Source organism: Megalopta genalis, chromosome 5 (assembly GCF_051020955.1).
Source record: "Megalopta genalis isolate 19385.01 chromosome 5, iyMegGena1_principal, whole genome shotgun sequence".
Taxonomy (NCBI): Eukaryota; Metazoa; Arthropoda; class Insecta; order Hymenoptera; family Halictidae; genus Megalopta; species Megalopta genalis.
Window position 1 is genome coordinate 28,470,835 of NC_135017.1, and position 20,249 is coordinate 28,491,083.

Consider the following 20,249-nt stretch of genomic DNA (forward strand, 5'->3'; position numbering starts at 1 on the left):
AATTTTATGGTCGCCGACTGCAGATGTTCTTGTTTGGGAGATGAGGAAGATGAACTGTTTAGGATTTAATGACTGTACATGGATCCTAAGTTGAGTAACGCGGTGTTAATTTTCATGAATGAACTTGTGTGAACGAAGTAACGAGCTACCTGTCAAGCAAGCAAGCGACGCATTTGTCAATCGTGCTCAAGGAACCATGATTGCTTGCGATGTTCAACAGTTTAAGTGTGCATGGAGTAAACAAAGTTCTCCAAGTCTGAATGCATACATTTTGTACTAGAATAAATGTTTGCCATTTTTCTGTTTATAATAACGTACGTACCGTAAAATCTACTGTCAAATAGTGATATAAACTTTCAACGAAACTTCACAACAATCGTGTAGCATATTGCAATCGAATATCTTCGATTGAAATATTTGTATAGACATTGAAACTTTTACTTGTATGTTCTATAGTCAGAACTCAAAGTATATTTATTCACTTGTTTCATTCTTCAAACACCATAAATTGCGTAAAATTCAAATGCCATTAGTTATCGATTCTACGTGTTTCGCGATGCTCAATGTGCGACGTAAATGACAGTGACAAAGTCCTAATGGAGTAGCTATGTCACTTTCAAGGAAAGATATCTTGCATCCGATGACGCGCGGTTGCTTCGTCACCTTTCATATCAGTTCAACATAGAAAATAGACGCATTATAATCGCCAGCGACGTGGTTGCGGTAACTTAGTAATCTCTTTGATAAAGTAACTTTTAACACATCACACGTACGATTTTTCTTTTTAAGAATTCACCGAGTGGCGGAATTTCTTAAATGTAGTGTCTCGAACACTAAAATGATAATGTTTCGGTGAACATGAAGCAGTGTTCAGCATTTAACAATGGATTCCCACAGAGCATTACTCATCTTTCGTATAGAAAAGAACTTTCACGACTTGCTTCATCCGCAGCACGATAGACCAAGCAGAAAGGGAACAATTAACGTGTCCAAGATCAGAGCTTCAGAAAGAACAAAGGAAATCATACATACGATCGCGAGACACGAACCGTTTTTCTATTATCTGAAGAAGAAGAAGAAGAAGATGATGATTCAATCGTCAATCAAGAACCACGGCACGTCCAAACTAAACGACTCCAAGCAATCCGGGAAGAAACTAAATAATCTATCTGAATGTATTCGAAATAAAAAGAAAAAAAAAACTCCTGTTTCGCTTCCTGCCTCGAATAATCATCGACAGTTTGACGCACGAGGAACACTGGAGAGTCTAGCCTCCTAAGGGACTCACGTTCACAACTTGTATCCGGACATTCTCATGTCCTTACTTCCGGGAACGTGAGGCCCGTAACGGCGACACCCTCGCCAAACGCAGACGCGACTTGCGGTCACTGCACCTTTGTCCCTCCATGCTTTTGTTTGATTGCGATAAACATACCTGCTGCAAATTTGCTCCGAGTGCGAGCGCAAAAATCCTACGTTCATAACATGATCGAGCTAGTTGTCTTTCAAATATGTCAAGATCATTCAAGTAGAACAGGTGGCTCTTGATCTATAGAGTTACCAAAATTATCTAACCTTGGACTGGTCACACTTTGTTCGTAAATTTCTGATGGTTTTAATTGATGTCTGCCAGTTTGTCAAGTGTCTAACGAATCTAGGAAGACAATCTTTGTCTTCCTACGCCTAGTCAAGGGTTAAAAGTATCATTGTTGTGTCTACCTTCGGAAGTTTTCAACAACAATGTCAGCTGTAATCGATGTCTAAGTTTGTTAAGTTTGTAACAAATCAGCAAGTCAGTCTTTGTCCTTACTACATCTAGTCGAGAGTTCAAATATCGTTGTGTTTACCTTCGGAAGTCCTCAACGACAATGTTAGCTTTAATTGGTGTCCGTAAGTTTGTCAAAGTTGTAACAAATAATAGCAAGTCAATCCTTGCTCTTTCTCCTTTCCACATCTAGTCGAAGAGTTAAAATATCGTAGTGTCCACCTTCGAAAGTCTTCAACGACAAACTTCGTTTCAAGTTTTAATTTGTGTTCGCCGGTTGATCGAGTTTGTAACAAAAAATACAATCTAGATCTCTGTTCCCTCATATCCAGTGAAAATCGCCAAGGACAATGCTACCGGTCGAATAAAAAGAACACAGCTAGTAAAATGAAACAAAGCACCGAATAAACTGAATCCTCCCCCAAAAGAAATCTACGCGAAGCACAGGGATATTCCAATGATCATCCGGAACCAAGTATCGAGCTTTCGTCCAGCTCGATTCCAATCCTGACAGTTTCATTCAGCTTCGAGCCCAATCGAGTCGCCAAGTACCAAGCCACTTTGATCCTGCGGGAGCAGTCGTTCCCGAGCTACGCATGTCCGCAGTGTAACTATGCTTGCGATAATGGGGATGGTTTCCGAGGTGGTCCGAAAGTGGCCCGAGAAGACTGGGGCCATCGGAGCCGCCGAAACGAACACGAACGAATAATGGAAGGAAGAGGGGGCGGGCTTGAAAATACGAAGGTAGTGTTGACGGCTCCCCCGGATGCCCCGTCAGCATCAGCGTTCCTCTAATCGTATCGGGTTTACTGCCGCGGCGTGACGTACTCATCTGCACCATCGGTTTACCACCCTTCAACCCTCTGTACCCACCGCCAGCCATCACAATTCCCATTATCCACTCGCTGTGACAGAGCTCTCCAGGGACCAGCTTCTCCCGACGCTATCTTGCGAAGGACCGAGCAGATTCTTCTTGCTACCTGCTGGACCCTGTCCACTTTGACGGGGACACGTCAAAATAGAGTTTTCGTTTCACCGCCGTTCGTCGACGTGAGGTAAGGCTGGAGTAAAAGACGGCTTTCGAGACGTATTGTGAAGCTGTGTATTTTGACATCGGTGACCCTTGTTAAGCATCTACATGTGTACAGGTTAAACTTATAGAAGAAGGGGACTTCGTTCAAGGAACGAACACTTAACACGTAAAGAACCGAATATCAAGCTTGTTAATTACCATAAAATCGAAGTAATTTAATTACTGGAACTGGAAGTAGAGAGTTCAAGTTTATCATATTGCACTTAAGGGGAGTTTCGGTCTAGAACTTTAGCGCTATTTTAATGATAATTTGTATTATACAATTTATCGTATTAGTTTTGTGGTGACTATAGCAAAAGTGGAGAAGTGATTGCATAGGAAATATAGAATATAGGAGTTTTCATTAAGAATTATTAAAAGATGCTCTTTAACACCTTTAACACCATCTTCTAATTATTTCTATTTAATATTATTTTTATGTACTATTTTTTATTTTCTACGATATTTTAAGAATATGTAGTTAAAAAGAAATTTCAAAATTCTAAAAATTACCAAAGTTACAGGCCTGAAGCAAACTGAACGAATTTTACGAGGGACTGGTATACGGACCCGGAATTGCAGATTAGAAGTAAATATTTTTTTAGAGTTTTTTCATATTTACTAATTTTTAGGGAATGTGAAATTGTGGCAAATTGATGAGAAAGTGATGCTTAACTTTAAAATGCTGGAAAATGATAAATGTAGGATTTTTCTATACTTTCATAGGTTCACTGACTCGGAAATATCACGCAGTTTAAGAATATATTTGATTTTTCAGTTTCGAATTTACATAACTTCTTGACAACCCCTATAGAATTAGATAGTATACAAAATTATATAATTTTTGTGTGCTTAAAAGATACACAATAAAATGTTGAAAACCTCAAATTATCATCTTAGTTACTTTTGTTTCATCCTAAAATTTCATCGAAATTGTTTGATGTTGTTATGAGTTACAAACAACTAAAGATCAAGGAAAATCACAGTTTTTTTTATAGATTTCAACTAAAACCAGGTAATTTTTACATCTTTCAGTGACTGTAGCTTGATTATGCGTCGACGGATTTCATTAAAATGTTCAATATGCATATAAGTTACCGAGATCTACAAAACGTATTTATCAAATTTTCGTTCCAGGTTCTTTTCATCTCTTTCTGTCATTTCAAGTAATATCAAAATTAAAAAAAGTATTTTAATCATTGTGCAGACGAATTAGTCTCTTTAATATTAAACAAAAAAATCAAGCGATTTATTTCAATTTGAAAAAATTATTGCGTTTTAACCACTTGGCTGCGTCGAACTATTTTTAAGACCAATTTTGTATGCGCCTTATCGACCACACTGGGTGCAGTTCCTTTTTGCAAGTTGTTCCAAAATTACACTACATCGTAAGAGAAGTGTTTTCGTCGTAAGATGTAAAATTGCCATTTCCTTATGACGTGTATACACGTCGTCCACGACTAAGAGGTTAAAAGGTGCATGAATACCTTTTGCCGGTGGTTGTACAATGTTCATAGTTCGCAAGTATGTACATCGATTGCCACAGTGATATCGTAAACGGGGAGAACGTAACATGGGAAGTCAGACATGTAAAGTCCCCATAACATTTTTAAACGTTTCGCGAATACACAGTCAGTTTTCATGCGGTTTTTACCGGCACCGGTCCCTGAATTATTGACTTGATAATGGCCCCGTGAAAAGAACATAGGGGGACGGATATGGCCCTATAAAATCATATCTCGACTGCCTAAAGAAAAAAAAAAGAGAGGAACTCGCGTGTCCGTATTAGCAAGCACTTTACAAGCTCGTAAAACTTCATTACAATCGTTGATACACACGGGACACGATCGCGATCTGCCCGGAGCCCCTTTGCTCCGTAAAACGGATAATCGTTCGATTTTAATTATCACGGGTTCGTATTTCATGGCACCGTCTGCGCGGCCCTGTAATCTCCAATGTTCAAACACGGCGCGCGGCGTTCCGTAATCTTTAAAATCTCGAAGAATTGGGCCACGATGGATATCGGTACGAGTTTCATTTTTATTTTACGCGGAGACCGTAACGCCAATTAGCAGGGAAGAAAAATTACTCATCCGGGCGTAATAACCGGCCAATTATGTAACCACGTTTATACGCGCGCCGTGTATCACTGTAATATATTGCTGAAATTATGTTAACGTCCTTAATGTGTCCCGCCTCCATTCTCGCGTCGACCTGAATGAAATTCATGCTAAAAGAATTGCACAAGGGTCGTGAAAAAAAACACGGATATAAAGAACTCGAGGTAACATACCGAATGTTCCAGTAGCTTAATAATGTTGCAACATGATCGAATTAATGTCACCCGAATTTCATTACAATTTCCTTCAATGCGACAGTTTAATTTATATTTTCAAATGAATTTTAGACATTTTAACCCAGTAAAATACTACGAAGCTGTTCTGTACAATAGCGACTAATAGGTTTCAAGTAAACCGAAATTACAAATTATTATTCACTGTGGCAGTGCGGACTTGTTGATTTTAATTGAACACTAGCTATCGCGATATTATGCTTCAAATTAAAAGTAAGTAATGATCGACAATTTATGAAGAGTGAATGTATTCAGGTAACTCAATCTTTAAATTACTAATTATTTTTTTCAACCTTTATTTAATTATTATTTCCCAATTTTATTTAATTATTCTTTTCCAACTTCTCATTCAATCTGTATGTTTTATTCTACTTTAAAGGGAAGCCTCAAGTAAACCGTTGAAATAAGGATGATTTTTGGCAATATTTTTATAACGTAAAACATTGATGAAACTTGTGCCCTTTTCATACATATTCTTCGATATTTCAAGATATATAAATTTTGCAATTAATTATTTTTTGAGTTATGCTGCACGTCAATTTGAAAAATGCGATTCTGAAATAACAGGTTTAAAGTTCTCGTTTCAGAAAAGTTAATATTTTGGTTTAATGTAAACATACTTTTGTTTAATCGATTGAACTGATTCAAAACTTATATATACATAAGTTCTTCATCATATGAACTTACTTGATTCATAACATTAATTATTGAGACTATGGTAACTGCATAATTAAAATAAAAATTTTACGCAATACTCGCTCCTTTGTATTCAAAGCCACGTTCTTTCAAATAGGATCTAAGTTTGTACAACGCGTAGTTCTGTTATGAAGAAACTTCGTTTTATCTTTTGTTTTATATCGAATGAAAAAATACGAACGAGATTTATTATTTCAGTAGACCTCGATAAAATGAAAAGTAAAAAAAATTGATGTACCTTAAAATGTCGAAGTATATGTATGAAAAGTGACGAAAACTTTCATCCTTATTTTAACGATGTACTTGAGGCTTCTCCTTAAAGTGATTAGTGAAAACGATGAGTTGAAAATAATGCACCAATATCTTAAAATTCTTTTAATGTTTTTACTGTTTTGCATTCGATCCATGCATTTTTGTCATAACTACATAAAATCCACGATCTGGTGATAAGACATAATTTCATCTTCTTACACATGAAAGAAAAGGAGATTTTATAATATATTGTTCTTCAGTTAAGTCATCTATCTTCGTGAAACCATAAACGCAACAGTGTAGAAGTATAAAATGAAAACTCAGTAGGGCAAGCATGCAGTTATAAACCTGTCCGTTAGAGGTCCAAGGGTTAAGGCAACCCTGGCCGCCATTATACGTTTCCCGGTGCAGGTCGCTGGATTTATTCGCAAAAGGCGCATTGCCTTAACAGTAATATATTAAACAGTATTACCAGCTGCAACAGCTAGCTTTCATTGCATCGAATGCTAGCCGATGGCCCGCGTTCGAGCCGGACGATTTATCTGCACTACGAGAAACAAATCTAAACGTCGTGTTTCGCAATGTCGTTTAATCGAAGCGAAAAAAGCTGGATTTACCGGTACGGCATTGTGATATTTCTGTCGTGCAACCGGTACCACGGACTCGGCGTGTTCACGTACGGCTATAAAAGAACGACGATACGTATGGAAATGCGGTAGTGAAGCAACCGAAACCGAGAATATTTAATTCCCGTTGCAAAATTTAGTCCGCGATCTCCTTTCATCCCCGAATCGTCCATGATTTTCACCTTAGGTAAACCGAGCCACGGTTTTTCCGTGTTCCACACCCTGTGCTCCGCGATCTCGCCCAGCGAAAAAGACCGGCAACCCTGATGTTCCGCGTAAAAATTCAAATGCTCCCTATAAAGTTTCCACACTTGGTACGGGCCCGATAAAAAAGGTGATTGATGGCCTGATAAAAATTCGACATCCTGCACACGAGGAATGATTTACAGTTATAACGTCAGCTTTACGGCGCACTATTTACAGCGACGCTCCGTAACGTCATCGTCGACGTACGTACGTCACATATTAATGTCTTACACTTTTTGAATTACAAAATCGGGAGCTGACCGCATCGACCAGAAAAATCGACCGTGTCGAGAGAAATTGCTCGCCGAACGTGATTTATAATGTAACACGATTGATCGATTATACGCTCCCCTTTGTGGTTTTATTTCACTGAAACTCTTCGTTCCGGCGTTTTCTCTCTGAAATGTATCGATTAAGTAATTATACTGTCCTAAGAATTCGATTAATCGGAGCGTTTGAAAATTTATGATTAAGTGATCTTAATAATCGTCGCGATCTACCTCGAGAGAGCAGTTTGCTACACGCCTCTAGCCCTTTCACTGCTGCATCCATGTACATCTACGTGTCGAGAAGTCGTTCACATTCGAGTAAATGGTAATGCAACTTTCTAAAAAATTAATTGTTACGAGACTACGGATCTTTATGCAGAATAAAAATTTTCCAAGATGGATTGTCGAAAACAGAAATGAAATAGAAGTACGTACATTGTTCTTTTTTTAAATTTTGATAAGGGGAAGACAGTGTAACAATATTATTGAATTCTTGTTATGGCTTCGCAATTTTATATTTTTGCTACTCGTTTGTGCCATAAATGTATAAAATCCGCAGTCCAGTTGTTACATTTTCTTACATTTTATATGAATTGAATTTCTGTTGCATTCGATTAAGGAGAAAGTATCGTGTACTGCAATTTTTACCTTCTCTAATTAATAGAGTTAATATTTTAAATTCATTCAACTTCTGTATCTTGAATGAAATCAATCTCCGACGAATTAAAACGTTCAATCATCGGAATTAATTATTACAATCATTGCAATTAATCATTGTAATCATTATATTATTATAATTAGCCATCGCAATCAGTACATTAATGTGTACAAGCGTATAAACGTTAATTGTTCTTACGCCTACTTTCTCGGTGGCTCAAAAAATGTAACAACTTGTTAGTGAACGATATATTTAATATTCAATTTGTTGGAAATCGCTTTTGCTTTGCGGGAAACACAGTGAGGTAGAACGGCTGATTTAACACTTTGACTGCCACGTCACTCATGTGTAGGTGACGGAATTATTCGCACAAATTTGTAAACTAATTTTCACGCTGATACATCGCTGAAAAATTAATTGATGACATGCAACTTGACTTTTCAATTTTCGCTAAATAAAATGCTTCGATTCTATGAAATTTTGTGAGCTTTTGGCGTGGCAGTTAAACGAGAATAGCCCTAACACACAGTGTTTATTTAATAATTTATTATTTAATTAAGGGCTTCGAGTGTTTGTATATTTTCTCGCGAAGAGGCCAAAGGAAACGAATTATCGAGACGCACTTTGGGCACGTCCACTTGAGGAGTTTTCATGGGAAACTCAGCCTGTAAGAGAAATAGATCTTTAGAAGTTGTAATCGTTAAGATAAGTTTCATTTCTCTTGTCCCGACGCTTTGCTTTCTTTACAAATAGAACGTTCTACATCGGAAGATCAGTTTGAAAGAAATTTGAAAGAACAAGACACCATGAAACGTGAACATTAGATTGCGGATTTTATGTATTTGCAACAAAAATCAGTAGATAAAGTACGAAACGGTGAAAACGGTAGAAGAATCGACGAATACTGTTACGTTACACTCAGCTTATTTGAACCATTATGTTCATTTATCGATCCTATGTTTCATCCAGTCAATACGAACAATTTTTATTTTACACGAAGAATCCGCAGTCTAATCATCACTTATATCTATATTGGAAACTTTCACAAAATTATTTACTTCGGACGCGATAAAAAGGCAATTGTGATCAATGAATTTTCATCGAACAAATTAAGCTCCATTTGTCACTATACATAATTAATTAACCCTTAGCATTATGCTATCGTGACAAACTCATTAAGATGAAATGTAATTTACTAAATATGGATATTATTACTCAACAATTACGCTAAATAAATATTTTTATAAAAAAATGTCGATCATCGTGTCTGTGAAAGCAATCATAGTGCAAGGGGTTAAAATCATTTGCCAATAAAGAATCGACTAATCCATGGTAAGAAGAAACCATTCAAAGCTTCTCCTACGGTGTCTCATTAATTAAAGTCTCACAAAGTCCTCACGAAAGGCCGTGTCACCGGTAAAGTGACAAATTATCACCGGCCACGCAGGAGGGTTAAACCCGGTGAATCTGTTCAACCGAACAGCGAGACTCGTTACACCCCATTCAAGCACAGAGAACGCAAGGTGAGACAAATCAGATACAAGGTTTCCCCTCCATTTGTCAAATCTTTACCAATGATACAGCAGCGGAGTGGTTCACTGCGTTCTCCCCCTTCCGAAAAGACAAAAGCGACTGTACCCTAATCAACTTGTTCTCGCTACGCATAGGGTAGCGGCGCTGACGATCGTCCAGGAATTCCGAACCGACGCGACGCACAGTGGTACCAAATCGTCAAAACGTGGCCGAGGTCTCGAAACTGAACATAGGTTCGTTGTTCGATTAGATACTTGGATAATGGCTCTATCGAAAGACCAAGTTGTGATGATCTTGACATTTGTACTTGCAAACTGGTGAGAGATCGAATACTGCTTCACCCCTTTAAAAACGAGGTTCTTTCAAACTGCAAAGAATATTTTCCTCAGAAAGCTAGATTGCGTATCGATGACTTAAATAACGGTAAAAGCGAACAATGTGTCCTGATCTTTTATCAAGATGTGGACATTCGTCCTCAAAGGGTTAAATCGTCAGGCAGTTTTCGTGTCGCGAACGGTGCTGTCATAGTGCTCGGTTAAAATTGAACTGAATGTAAATTTTGAATAAAATCCGAGACCATCTTCACAAGATGTTGACCAAGTTTTCGTGATTTGATAGCATTGTGGAACGGTGTGGCAGCGAATGGGCTAGGTAGATCGTAACGCGTAAGAAAAATGACTAACGATGCGGTAATGTAAAGGTAGTAAGAAAAATAAGTATAAGAGAAACAACATGCCCTGGCTCGAGGAGAGGACCCTGACTCTGTTTGTACGGGACACAGAGGTCCGCCGGTACGAACCAGGAGTGCGTGAACGCGGGGTTGATGTTGAGCGCCCCAGCGGCCCCCTGATGGGGTCCGCCGACATCGACGCCGACACCGACACCGACCCCGACCGGGCTTTGTCGTTGAAAGCCCCCATAATCCATGGCCACCTGATACGGCAACATCTCTCTTTCTCCTAAATTCCTCTCAATATCTCTCTTATATTCCTCCTCCCTCAATCCTCCACCCCCTTCGTCGTCCTCTTGGTTCTTCGCCGAGCACTGCCACCACTACTCTCCGATCGTCCGTGCACCACGTTCAACTAACAAAAGTTCACCTTCCGGCACCAAGGAACAAAGCTGTCGGCGCACCACCCCGGAACAGTCATATCATCCCGCGGATCGTCATCGTCCATCGCGCGACACGTCCCGGTCTCGCGTTCCGATCGAACCGTCCCGACATTAGGCAGCCAGACGCGAAAACCAGAAACAGAAACGGAAACGTCAACGTCAACGTCGACGCGAACGACAACGGGATCGGCAACGAAAACGAGAGCGGAGGGAAGACAGCAGGGAGACGACAGCAGACGTCTCGATGCTGGTGTGTACAAGCGTATCGACGGTAGCTCACGCGCGCGCACGTGCGTGTCAACAACTCGGACGGTCTCGCGTGGACCAGCTGTTACGGGTCCCTTCGATCGCGAGGATCACGCGGCCGCGTTGTGCGCGTCGGACGCGGGGGTTGCAGGCAGACAGCTAAACGGCCGGTTCGTGACCGAACGACAGACTAGACCGGACTGTACCGGGTCTGTAACGTGAGCCGCGCGCCGAGACCTATCGGGGGGAGAGAGACAGTACCCTATGGTGGAAAGAGGCGCGAGAAAGAGGGCGCGAGAGCGTGCGCCGAGTCCCGGCTCTGCCGGCCCCGCCCACTCGGCCCTCGGCCGGCCAATGCCGCGCCGGCATCGCGGGAACCCGGCACGCCCACCGCCGGTACCTGCGGGCTACGTGCACCGCGCACACTCTCACCGTGTTTACGTCACGCTGCACCCTTCGTTGACGCACAGACGGATCGCGCGACGAGAGCCGCACACCGATGCGGACGCCGCTAGAACTCGCCGCCACCGAAGCCCCGCCCACAGCTGCTAATGACACTTGCCGGATGGTTAAGAGGTCGGATCGTACACCTACGCGGGAGAGGCTACCTTGTCGCGAGCCAAGGGCGACGTTCCCCGGAAGTGGCCTGCAAGCGAGCCACGTGCGCGCCCGCCGATTCTTAACCCTCGCGCGGAACCGCTCTCCGGCTTCGACGATGGTGTCGCGGCCGACGGATGGCGTTGCGTTTTTGTGCGCCGCGACGGAAATAGAGGAACGATAGTATCTGCGAGCTTCTTTGGTGCATTGGTAGCCGGAGGATTTGCCATTAACGCGTCAAGTGCCGTAAATCAAGCCCAAAAATTTCGACAAATGTCAAAGTAACCGAATGAATTGATGGAACCGAAAGTAGACAGTTCATTTGTCGTAGTGGATGTTACCTTTGCATTCTAAGCAGCTTTGTAAAATTCAGTTTATTTGGATACACAGTAGGACTATATGTTCTAGAACTATAAGTCGCGGCGTTTTTCGGAAGAAAACGGCGAAAGTCGCCGTATCACAAACATTTGCATTACCGACGTACATTGACTCGACCGCCAAACGCTTGTCTCAGCGGGCAATCAAAAGCTGCGTTCGAATTTGATAATTTAATCGCTTTTTTTGATAATCTACCGTTCAGCAATCGGCTTCCGACGATGCTTCTTTCTGAACATCGGACAGGTGCCCATACAACTCCGGTTATTTGAACGAAAATTTATAAGTGCAGTAGAACCTCCATTGTATGAACACCCGTTATGTGGACCTTCTATTACATGAACGGTGTTCTTACTACAGTACTGTAATGTAAACATGAATATTACTTGGCTTTGCAGGACAAAATCTATTACGATTGAGTATCCTACACGACATACGAGGATGCGAAGATTGTAATGAATAACTCACAAATCAACTCAACAAATTGTAATATCAACTCGATAAAAATTATAACGATCGAACACACTCTTTGGACGACTATATTTTACAAGCCAAAACGAAATCAGTGATGAGGATATTGAAGCATTTCAAAATATGAAAATATGGTTTCTTTTTTATTGTGTATAATTCGTTTTATTTCATTTCGTTTTGATTATTAAATCAAACTGAGTACTAAACGCTTATTGTTTTATTATATGAAAAATTCTCCCAAATTAAAAAAGTCTTCCAATTAATTCGCACAGCGAAGTGTTAATTTTCTATGCACATAGTGTAGGAATTTGGTCATTGGAGATTTGTGATGCTGATAAAAAGGTGTTAATTTCTATATTTGTTGTACTAGTTAAGCATCAAGCAAAGTTTTTGATTTTGCGTTCGATTTCTTATCATAAACACACTTGGTTTTATGTGAATTAAGATGAGTAAAGGAATTTGATAAATGACGTTATAGAATTATTCAATTTATCCCAAATTAGGTAATGGTAAGTAGAGTAAATAAATAAACGTAAAATTGTGAAGCATTGTTATAGTCACTGTATAATTGTCCTACGATATAAATAACTGGAACCGAATTCTATACTCATCGACAAATATTACAAAACAATAGATAAATCTAAATTAATTATTTCGAACTTTTGCAATTATTGAATACAAGACTGTGAACTAGATATAAAATTGTTTAATTAATGTTACAATATCCACACGCTCTTTTATGTGCTAACGATTTCAAAGAATTGTGCGAGATTACGTTTAGAGTACAAAAGAGAACAAAATACAAACAATTTGCTTTAAAATTAGCGATCATTTGACGAATGTATTTCGATTAGTGACCAAAATATGAATGAACATTTAGATGTTCCTATAAATGAATTTACTCTACCCAAACGGTGCAAATGACGAATCAATAACGACGAATATGCACTCCTATTAACCGCGTACTTCCAACTTTTTCCTAATTTCTAATCAATTAACCAGTAGTTCACTGAAACTACAACAAAATAGCTCATAGGCACAACTAACTAGAAAGTAAAAGATCGTCTACGAAGCGAATTGCGGTTTCCCGCAAGTACCCCTTGGTAAATCGCATAATTCTTTCGCGGATGGTCTTTGTTCAATTTACTTTTGTCGTTTACAGTTTCGAAGCATCCCGGCGATAGATTCTGAATGGGAATTCGCCAGAGTGGACTGCGGCGGGCAAAATGGCAAACAGGAAGAGACAGTGGCTAGGAATATCGCCGGTTGTTGTTTCCGTTTACCCCGAGTCCCCATGAAGTAAGACCGTCCCTCATGGTTATTCATAGGCAGCGACTTTTTCTGTTACTCAATCATCGATCGATCGTCGATTTATCTCACGCAGCGTCTACATGCAATTACGCGGGCGGTATGCGCGGCACGTAAAAAAAATAAAATAGCCGCGAAATCGACGTAGAAACCGCGACAGAAACGAGGAGCAGAGAGCGTCCGCGTCCGATACCGGGCGAAAATAACGCCACGGCGTGTTTCGCGTCGACGCCGCGACGCGCAGCGGCCAGGTGGGAGTAGGACAGGTACACAGGCGCGTAATCGACTGCAGGCACCCACGCCCTTACGAGACGCCATGATTCTCTTTGATTAGGTGCGCGATACGTGCAAATGCCCGACGCTGCTCCGCCGTAATAGCCGCGTTGTTAGCACATACTGATGCGTGGCATCAGCGCTTTTTCAAAATCAGAGAGCGTCCTTTGCTCTTGTTAACAACTATAAATACAACGCGGCGCGGCGCGGCGTAGCGGACATACTAAACGACGGGGGATCATCAAAGTTTCATGGAAATTCGAATCGGTAGTCGATGATGACGAATCATGACAGGGGGATCTGGTGCAACAAGTTTTACAAGTGTTCCTTGCGGTCGCCGGAGATTATTCTAATTCTTCGTTTGCGTAAAAATGCTTTGTAACGAAGACTGTCGTTTGAGCGACGAATTCGTTTGGGCAAATAATTTGGTGCATCAAGTTGTACGCGTTGAAATGTACAAAACATTTCGCGATCGTTATTTTGGTCATATTAGGTCTACCGGAAAGTTCTGTCTGATAATGTCATTGCAAATTTCAATAGATATGCACATATTCATTTGAGAGATATATTTTTGAAAAATGTTGCTCACAAATTGCCATCGCGCTGACAAGACGTCATAAGTAACGACGGAAATTATATTGTACAATAAATATTACTAAATTTATGAAAAATCTATTATTTCCTTTCATTTCTCAAACGGACAGAACTTTCCGGTAGACCTAATACTTTGATTATACTTTGATAAAGCACGACTTTTAGCAGTTGACGTAAGATTTTGATTTGCTCATTATGTGTGAAATGCATATCATACTTGACGATCTAATATCTAGTATGTAACAGAAACAAAATAAATGATATACACAGATGTTAGATAATGTATTGAGAATGTAAGTATTCTCGATCCTCGTAGCGCCGAAGGACGATATGTCGTTGCTGGTTACATTCGAGTAAAGGTTATTTTCTTAATATTTTTAAGAAAGAACGGTTTTATTTCTTAGTGTGCTTCCTTAAGAATTTTTTAATTGTTATTCTTCATAAAGTTTTTATAACTCTGTTCTCAAACTTTTCTACATTACATCAACTTGGTTCAGTTTTCTGCACTTAGATACACTTTCGGCCGGGACTAAAAGGATTAAAAGAGTAAGTAGGACGTAAAATGTATGTCAACTTATTTTTCGATGCAGCGAAGTTGTTTCCAATATTTGTGTGAACCACAGTTTTAACTTCTCTTGATTTCTAATAGAATTGCTCTCTCTTATAATAGGTCCTATAATTAGGTTCTAACGTTTTCATATTATTTTTAGTCGTATTGTTAGTAGAATTACATACTTCCAGGTATCAAAATGGCATATAGATTATTCGTTGCTACATTTAGGATTGCAACCTTGTTAAGATATGACAGACAGTACATGAGGAGAGTCCGACCACTTTTTGAAAAAAGAGTCGTATTGCTGTGGTTTTTCAGAATTTTATTGTATTAACCAAGTTACTGCAATGTCTAAGTAACTTAACATATATATGTAACTTAACATATATATAAACAATATTTTGCGTCAAATTAAGACATATACTACCATTTTTAAGCAAAAAAACGAAAATACTGTAAGTGGACGATCTCACCCGCATCACGGGGTTAGAGCCTCCACTTACTACGGATGAGAGCGACCTCGAAAAATAACAAAGGTGCAGCTCACAAAAAGTATTATAAATGAGGAAAGTAATTATTATGTTTTTTTTCAGTTTCCCACATAAATCACAAAAATTCTCATATTTGGAGCATCCCTCGTAATACCAACGACTATACCTCACACATTTAAGTCAGTCGTCACTTTTTGTGGTTTCGAAATAGTCCTTTCTGCATCTTACGCATTTCATTTTGCTTCTATTCTTCTAACGATGTGTCACTTTGTTGTAAAACTGGATTATCTCTGCTTGAGTCGAATGATTGTTTTAATTGTTCTCTACGTTTCTTTATGTCCTTCCTCCTTTTAATGGAAACATTCCTATGTTTCTTTATAGTTCCCCTGTTCTTCTTTGTCTTAATGTTCTCTGAACTATTAATAATGTTTGCAAGTTGCCTACCGCGTGTTCTGACTATGACAGTTGCACTTGTTTTTGGAAATATGGGTATTGTCTCGCTAAACCAAGCGGAATTCATTGGAAATTAAGCTATTTGCAACTTGAAAAGAATGCAAATTCGCTTTAAAGAAAACCGGATAGAAGAAGAATAAAAATTCCGTCGAATGACGGAACAATTAATCTGGCCGAACTCTCCCAGATTAGTATGGTCGGTCTATACCAGGATTACGGAAGAGATCGACCGCATTTTTAATATAAAGTAGAAATAAATACATGCGTACTATTTAGATTATACAGTAGTTTTATGCATAATATGTCATTTGGAATTAAAACAGTGTAAATAAACTTACTTATTTATTAATTACTGCTAAGAATATGTATTAGTGAAACGACTTCTAGACTTGCCTAAAGCTTTAAACGCAATTTGCAACTGTATCCTATATATATATATAAGATACAGTTTCTTTGCAATTGCAATTAAAGTGTTTTTCAACTTTTAGCACAAAACTATATGGTGTCACTATATGGTTTCGAGATATTTACACTGGCGAAAGGTAGACAAACCATAAGAGCTAGGTTTATCAGTAAAATTGATGCATTTGTAAAAATTCTCTGACTTCGGTATATTTTGTAATCTATTTTTAAGTACGCAATTATACATTATTTACTATAATATTATGTAATCATATACAATAGTATACTATTCGAAAAGCTAATACAAGTAACTATGCTAGCAATATTAAACCAGCGCATTCGATCGAGAGCAAGTCATGCTGTACTTAGATAGGTCCCAGATACTTGCGTATTCGACTTACTATCCTCTACCTCTTCATTCATTCAGACATACTACTATTGAAAACTGGGCACCGTTCCTCAGTTTAATCCTGCTTGCGTAAAATATAACACTTTGCCGCAGACCTCAAATTTTTCGTAAATCCTGGACCGGGCAGAATGATTTAGTCTGGTAATTAGACATTCTGACCCATATCAGAATGATTTAGTCTGGTAATTAGTCTTCAATTATTGTATCATTGAAGAGATTACATTCAATTATTTCAGCAACGAAGAGATAACATTAAATTATTTCTAGAATGAAGAGAATATATTCAATTATTTAAGCAACGAAAAGCATACATTCACTCATCTCAGCGCCGAAGAGATTACCTTCAATCATTTTAACAACACGGAACTTATATTCAGTTATTTCAACAACAAAGAGATAATATTCAACTGTTCTTACACCAAAGACAGACATTCCCCTGAGACAACTGTTAGTATGAACTTTGTTGAATTTCCTTGCGGATTACAAATCCATCTTCTTTCATATTAACATACCATACAATGAAATAGAATAAAATAAAATAAAACAAGATAAAATAAATATCATATAATATAATAATATAAATAATTATAATTATTCATAATAATTATTATAATTATTCATAATAATTATTATAATTATTCATAATAATTATTATAATTATTCATAATAATTATAATATAAATATCATATTTAACGCTAGAATCATCGAACTATAAACGTGAATAATTGTTTTATAACAATTTGCAAGATTGGATTCATTTAAACATCGTACGATTGATATTATAATAAATGTTGGAGTAAAAAAAAAAAGAAGTTCAACCCTAAACGTGACTAATATCTATCGTTTTATAACAGCTGCAAGATAGGATTTATTTAAGAGCTCCGTACGATTTTAATTATAATAAATGCTGGAGTAAAGAAGTTCGTCTAAAAATTTCTCAGAGGAACATTTTTACAATATCAGGAATGGTAAACGCAGTAATTAGAAACCAATATCGACCAGTCATCATTGACTTGTTTGGTAGTTCTAGTGTTAAAACGAAAACAAGAAAATGAAGAATAAGATTATACTGTAATTTAACAACTGCTAGTAGCGATCGTGTTAAAACACTTTTCAATGGCTCGATACCAAATGTCAACCGGACAAGGCAGCTGTGCGCGTCCAGCGATCAGGCGTCGTCGTCGCCGTCCATCCACACAGAAAGTTCGCTGTCCGATGGATCGACGTCCGAGGGTTGAAGCAGTCAGGGCGTGAATTCATCGAACGATCAGGCTGACGGTGACAGCGTCAAGGAAACGCGGGGTACTATCGTGTGTACGAGAAAGAATCGTGGCGAAGAGCGACGCGGGCCGCGTCGCTGGGTGCAACGAGCGAGCGGTACTTAACATGCATCCCCCGATACGAAGGATTCCTTATTGTATCGTTGCACGTGAGCGTAATGCACAAATATGAACTTAGCTGCGGGCTCGTTCTTCGCCGAGTCTCGCTCCTCCTCTCTCTCTCTCTCTCTCTCTCTTTCTCCTTCTCTTCCTCCCACCCTTCCTCTCTCTCTCTCTCTCTCTCTCTCTCTCTCTCTTTCTCTCTCTTTCTTGTCCTCTATCTCCCGCTCTCCTCCGTTCGGTGATAACTCCTAACGTCCTCATAATCATACATATGGATGTCCCGTGTTGGTTGGCTGTTCGTCGCTTGACCACGCTGTGTTTACGCGGACGAGCGATAGCAGCCATTGTCCGTGAGCAGGCGACCGGTTGATCGGTAACGAGGCAAAACGGAACGATTTCTAAGCATCGCGGACGCCTGCCGTTAATTGGTATGCAAGCGGGATCGATAAACAGGGGCTGTTTCGTCGAAATCCAGGAAGAACGGGTTCCAGGGAACGAGCCGCGCGCGCGGCTTTCTAAATTCCCGATTGCCTACGTGGCCACCGCGACGCTCGGCCAATTAATCGGACCGCCGCCATCACGGTTTAGAGCCGTTTTCATGGCTCTGACACGCTGTCTGAGTAATTGGGGATGGCGGATGCCCGGTCGTCGCGCGCAGCCACGGAACACGCCGCTCTGGCTCGCTCGAATATATTCCGCTGCGGTATTCGGTATACTGTTACGAATAAATTGCAGCGGATCTTCCGAGTGGCTGACTTTTTCCTGCATTTAACGATTCGAGGTGTGCGCGATCGAGACCTCGGACGGTCGCACAATGGACGTTTTCATTTTTCTAGGAACTGAGAAATCGAATGATTTACAGTGAATTATTTACGGCTCTCTTTTCGATCGACATATGAGCCGTTTATTTTGTAAGTGGCGTAAGTCACTTTGTTTTTAAGTCGATATATTTAAGGGTTTGCGTTTTAACACGTTTAAAAATATGGATGCTAACTTTCGAGAAGATTTACTTGTATTTGTTATCTCAGGATACTGATATTTTTCTCGGTATAAATAATTTCGTATAAACATTAAAAAATCACCACTTTTCATTACGGTAAAGTGACTTATGCCACTTTCAAAATAAACGGCTCATATTATTATATAAGTGCTATCACAACTTTCAAAGAAAAATGAATAATGAAAATATGAGAAAATTATTCCTCGGTGTCATCAGAAATTAATACTGATTCCGATAGGTTTGGTTCTTGTAGGAATTGCAAAACGTCGTTTTTTAAAGGTTCTTTGCATGATTGAGTATCAACGCACTGTGATAAAGGGGTTGTTAGGGGTCTGAGGTGGCAAGGGGAGCATGAAATAAATCCTCCATTGTTTTCTCTCATGAACATTGTCTCATATTTTTTTCGGAATTCTATGTTTCTGGTTGTTGCCAGGGTTTCTTTAGACAACGTTTCTATTGGAAGAGCAGCTTCTTTTCTTAGTGCAAGAAGATTCGTTAATCTAATTCTAGGTAGACCGTCCATTGCATTTTATTCTTAGGTAGTGCATAAAATAATAAAAACATGGAACATTTAACATTTACTACAAAATTAAATAGACATATTCCGTCACTCATCTCAAGAGCTCTAGAGTATGCTTTATCTCTTGTATCACTACCTCATGACGATGATCTGATTATATTCATGAGAGCTGATATAAAATAAAAATGTTTTTATCGATCTCATTTTAGTCAGCAAATTTGACAAATGATGCAAAATACGTCTCCATTTTGCGTGTGGGAGTATATTTAAGATGCAGATCAAGTGGATACTGTTATAAAAGTACACAAAGTGTTCCGCTTAACAGGAAAATTTGAAATATTTTTGTAGTTTTAAAAAAGAAATATTTAATTTGAAAGAATTGGAACATTAACCGACCGCTGCCATGATTCTTATGCGAAGCATATAATATCATACAATTTTCATACTGTCACTCAAAAAATAGCAATACTATTGAGACCCAAAAACTTGAGAATATAACTTGAACATTCTAGAACACCGATTTCTTTATTAGAACACGGTATCTCACTTCGAAGTATATTAAATTAATGGTTAATTTCACCTTTTCGAAAA

General features: G+C 39.1%; 1 protein-coding gene across 5 annotated transcripts in view; it reads right to left on the minus strand.

The window, feature by feature from the left end:
• The window catches only part of LOC117222438 (protein trachealess), a 316,876-nt gene that overhangs the window by 46,118 nt on the left and 250,509 nt on the right, over positions 1-20,249 (minus strand). The window contains exon 1 of one of the 5 annotated variants that reach the window (XM_033474134.2): positions 10,270-11,019. The exons of 3 other annotated variants lie outside the window; for them this stretch is intronic. In XM_033474134.2, the coding sequence (XP_033330025.1) occupies positions 10,270-10,418 (149 nt within the window). In that variant the 5' untranslated portion in view covers positions 10,419-11,019. Of the gene's footprint in view, positions 1-10,206; positions 11,020-20,249 lie in introns of those variants that run through there. One more of the 5 variants, XM_033474133.2, reaches the window with a different exon arrangement.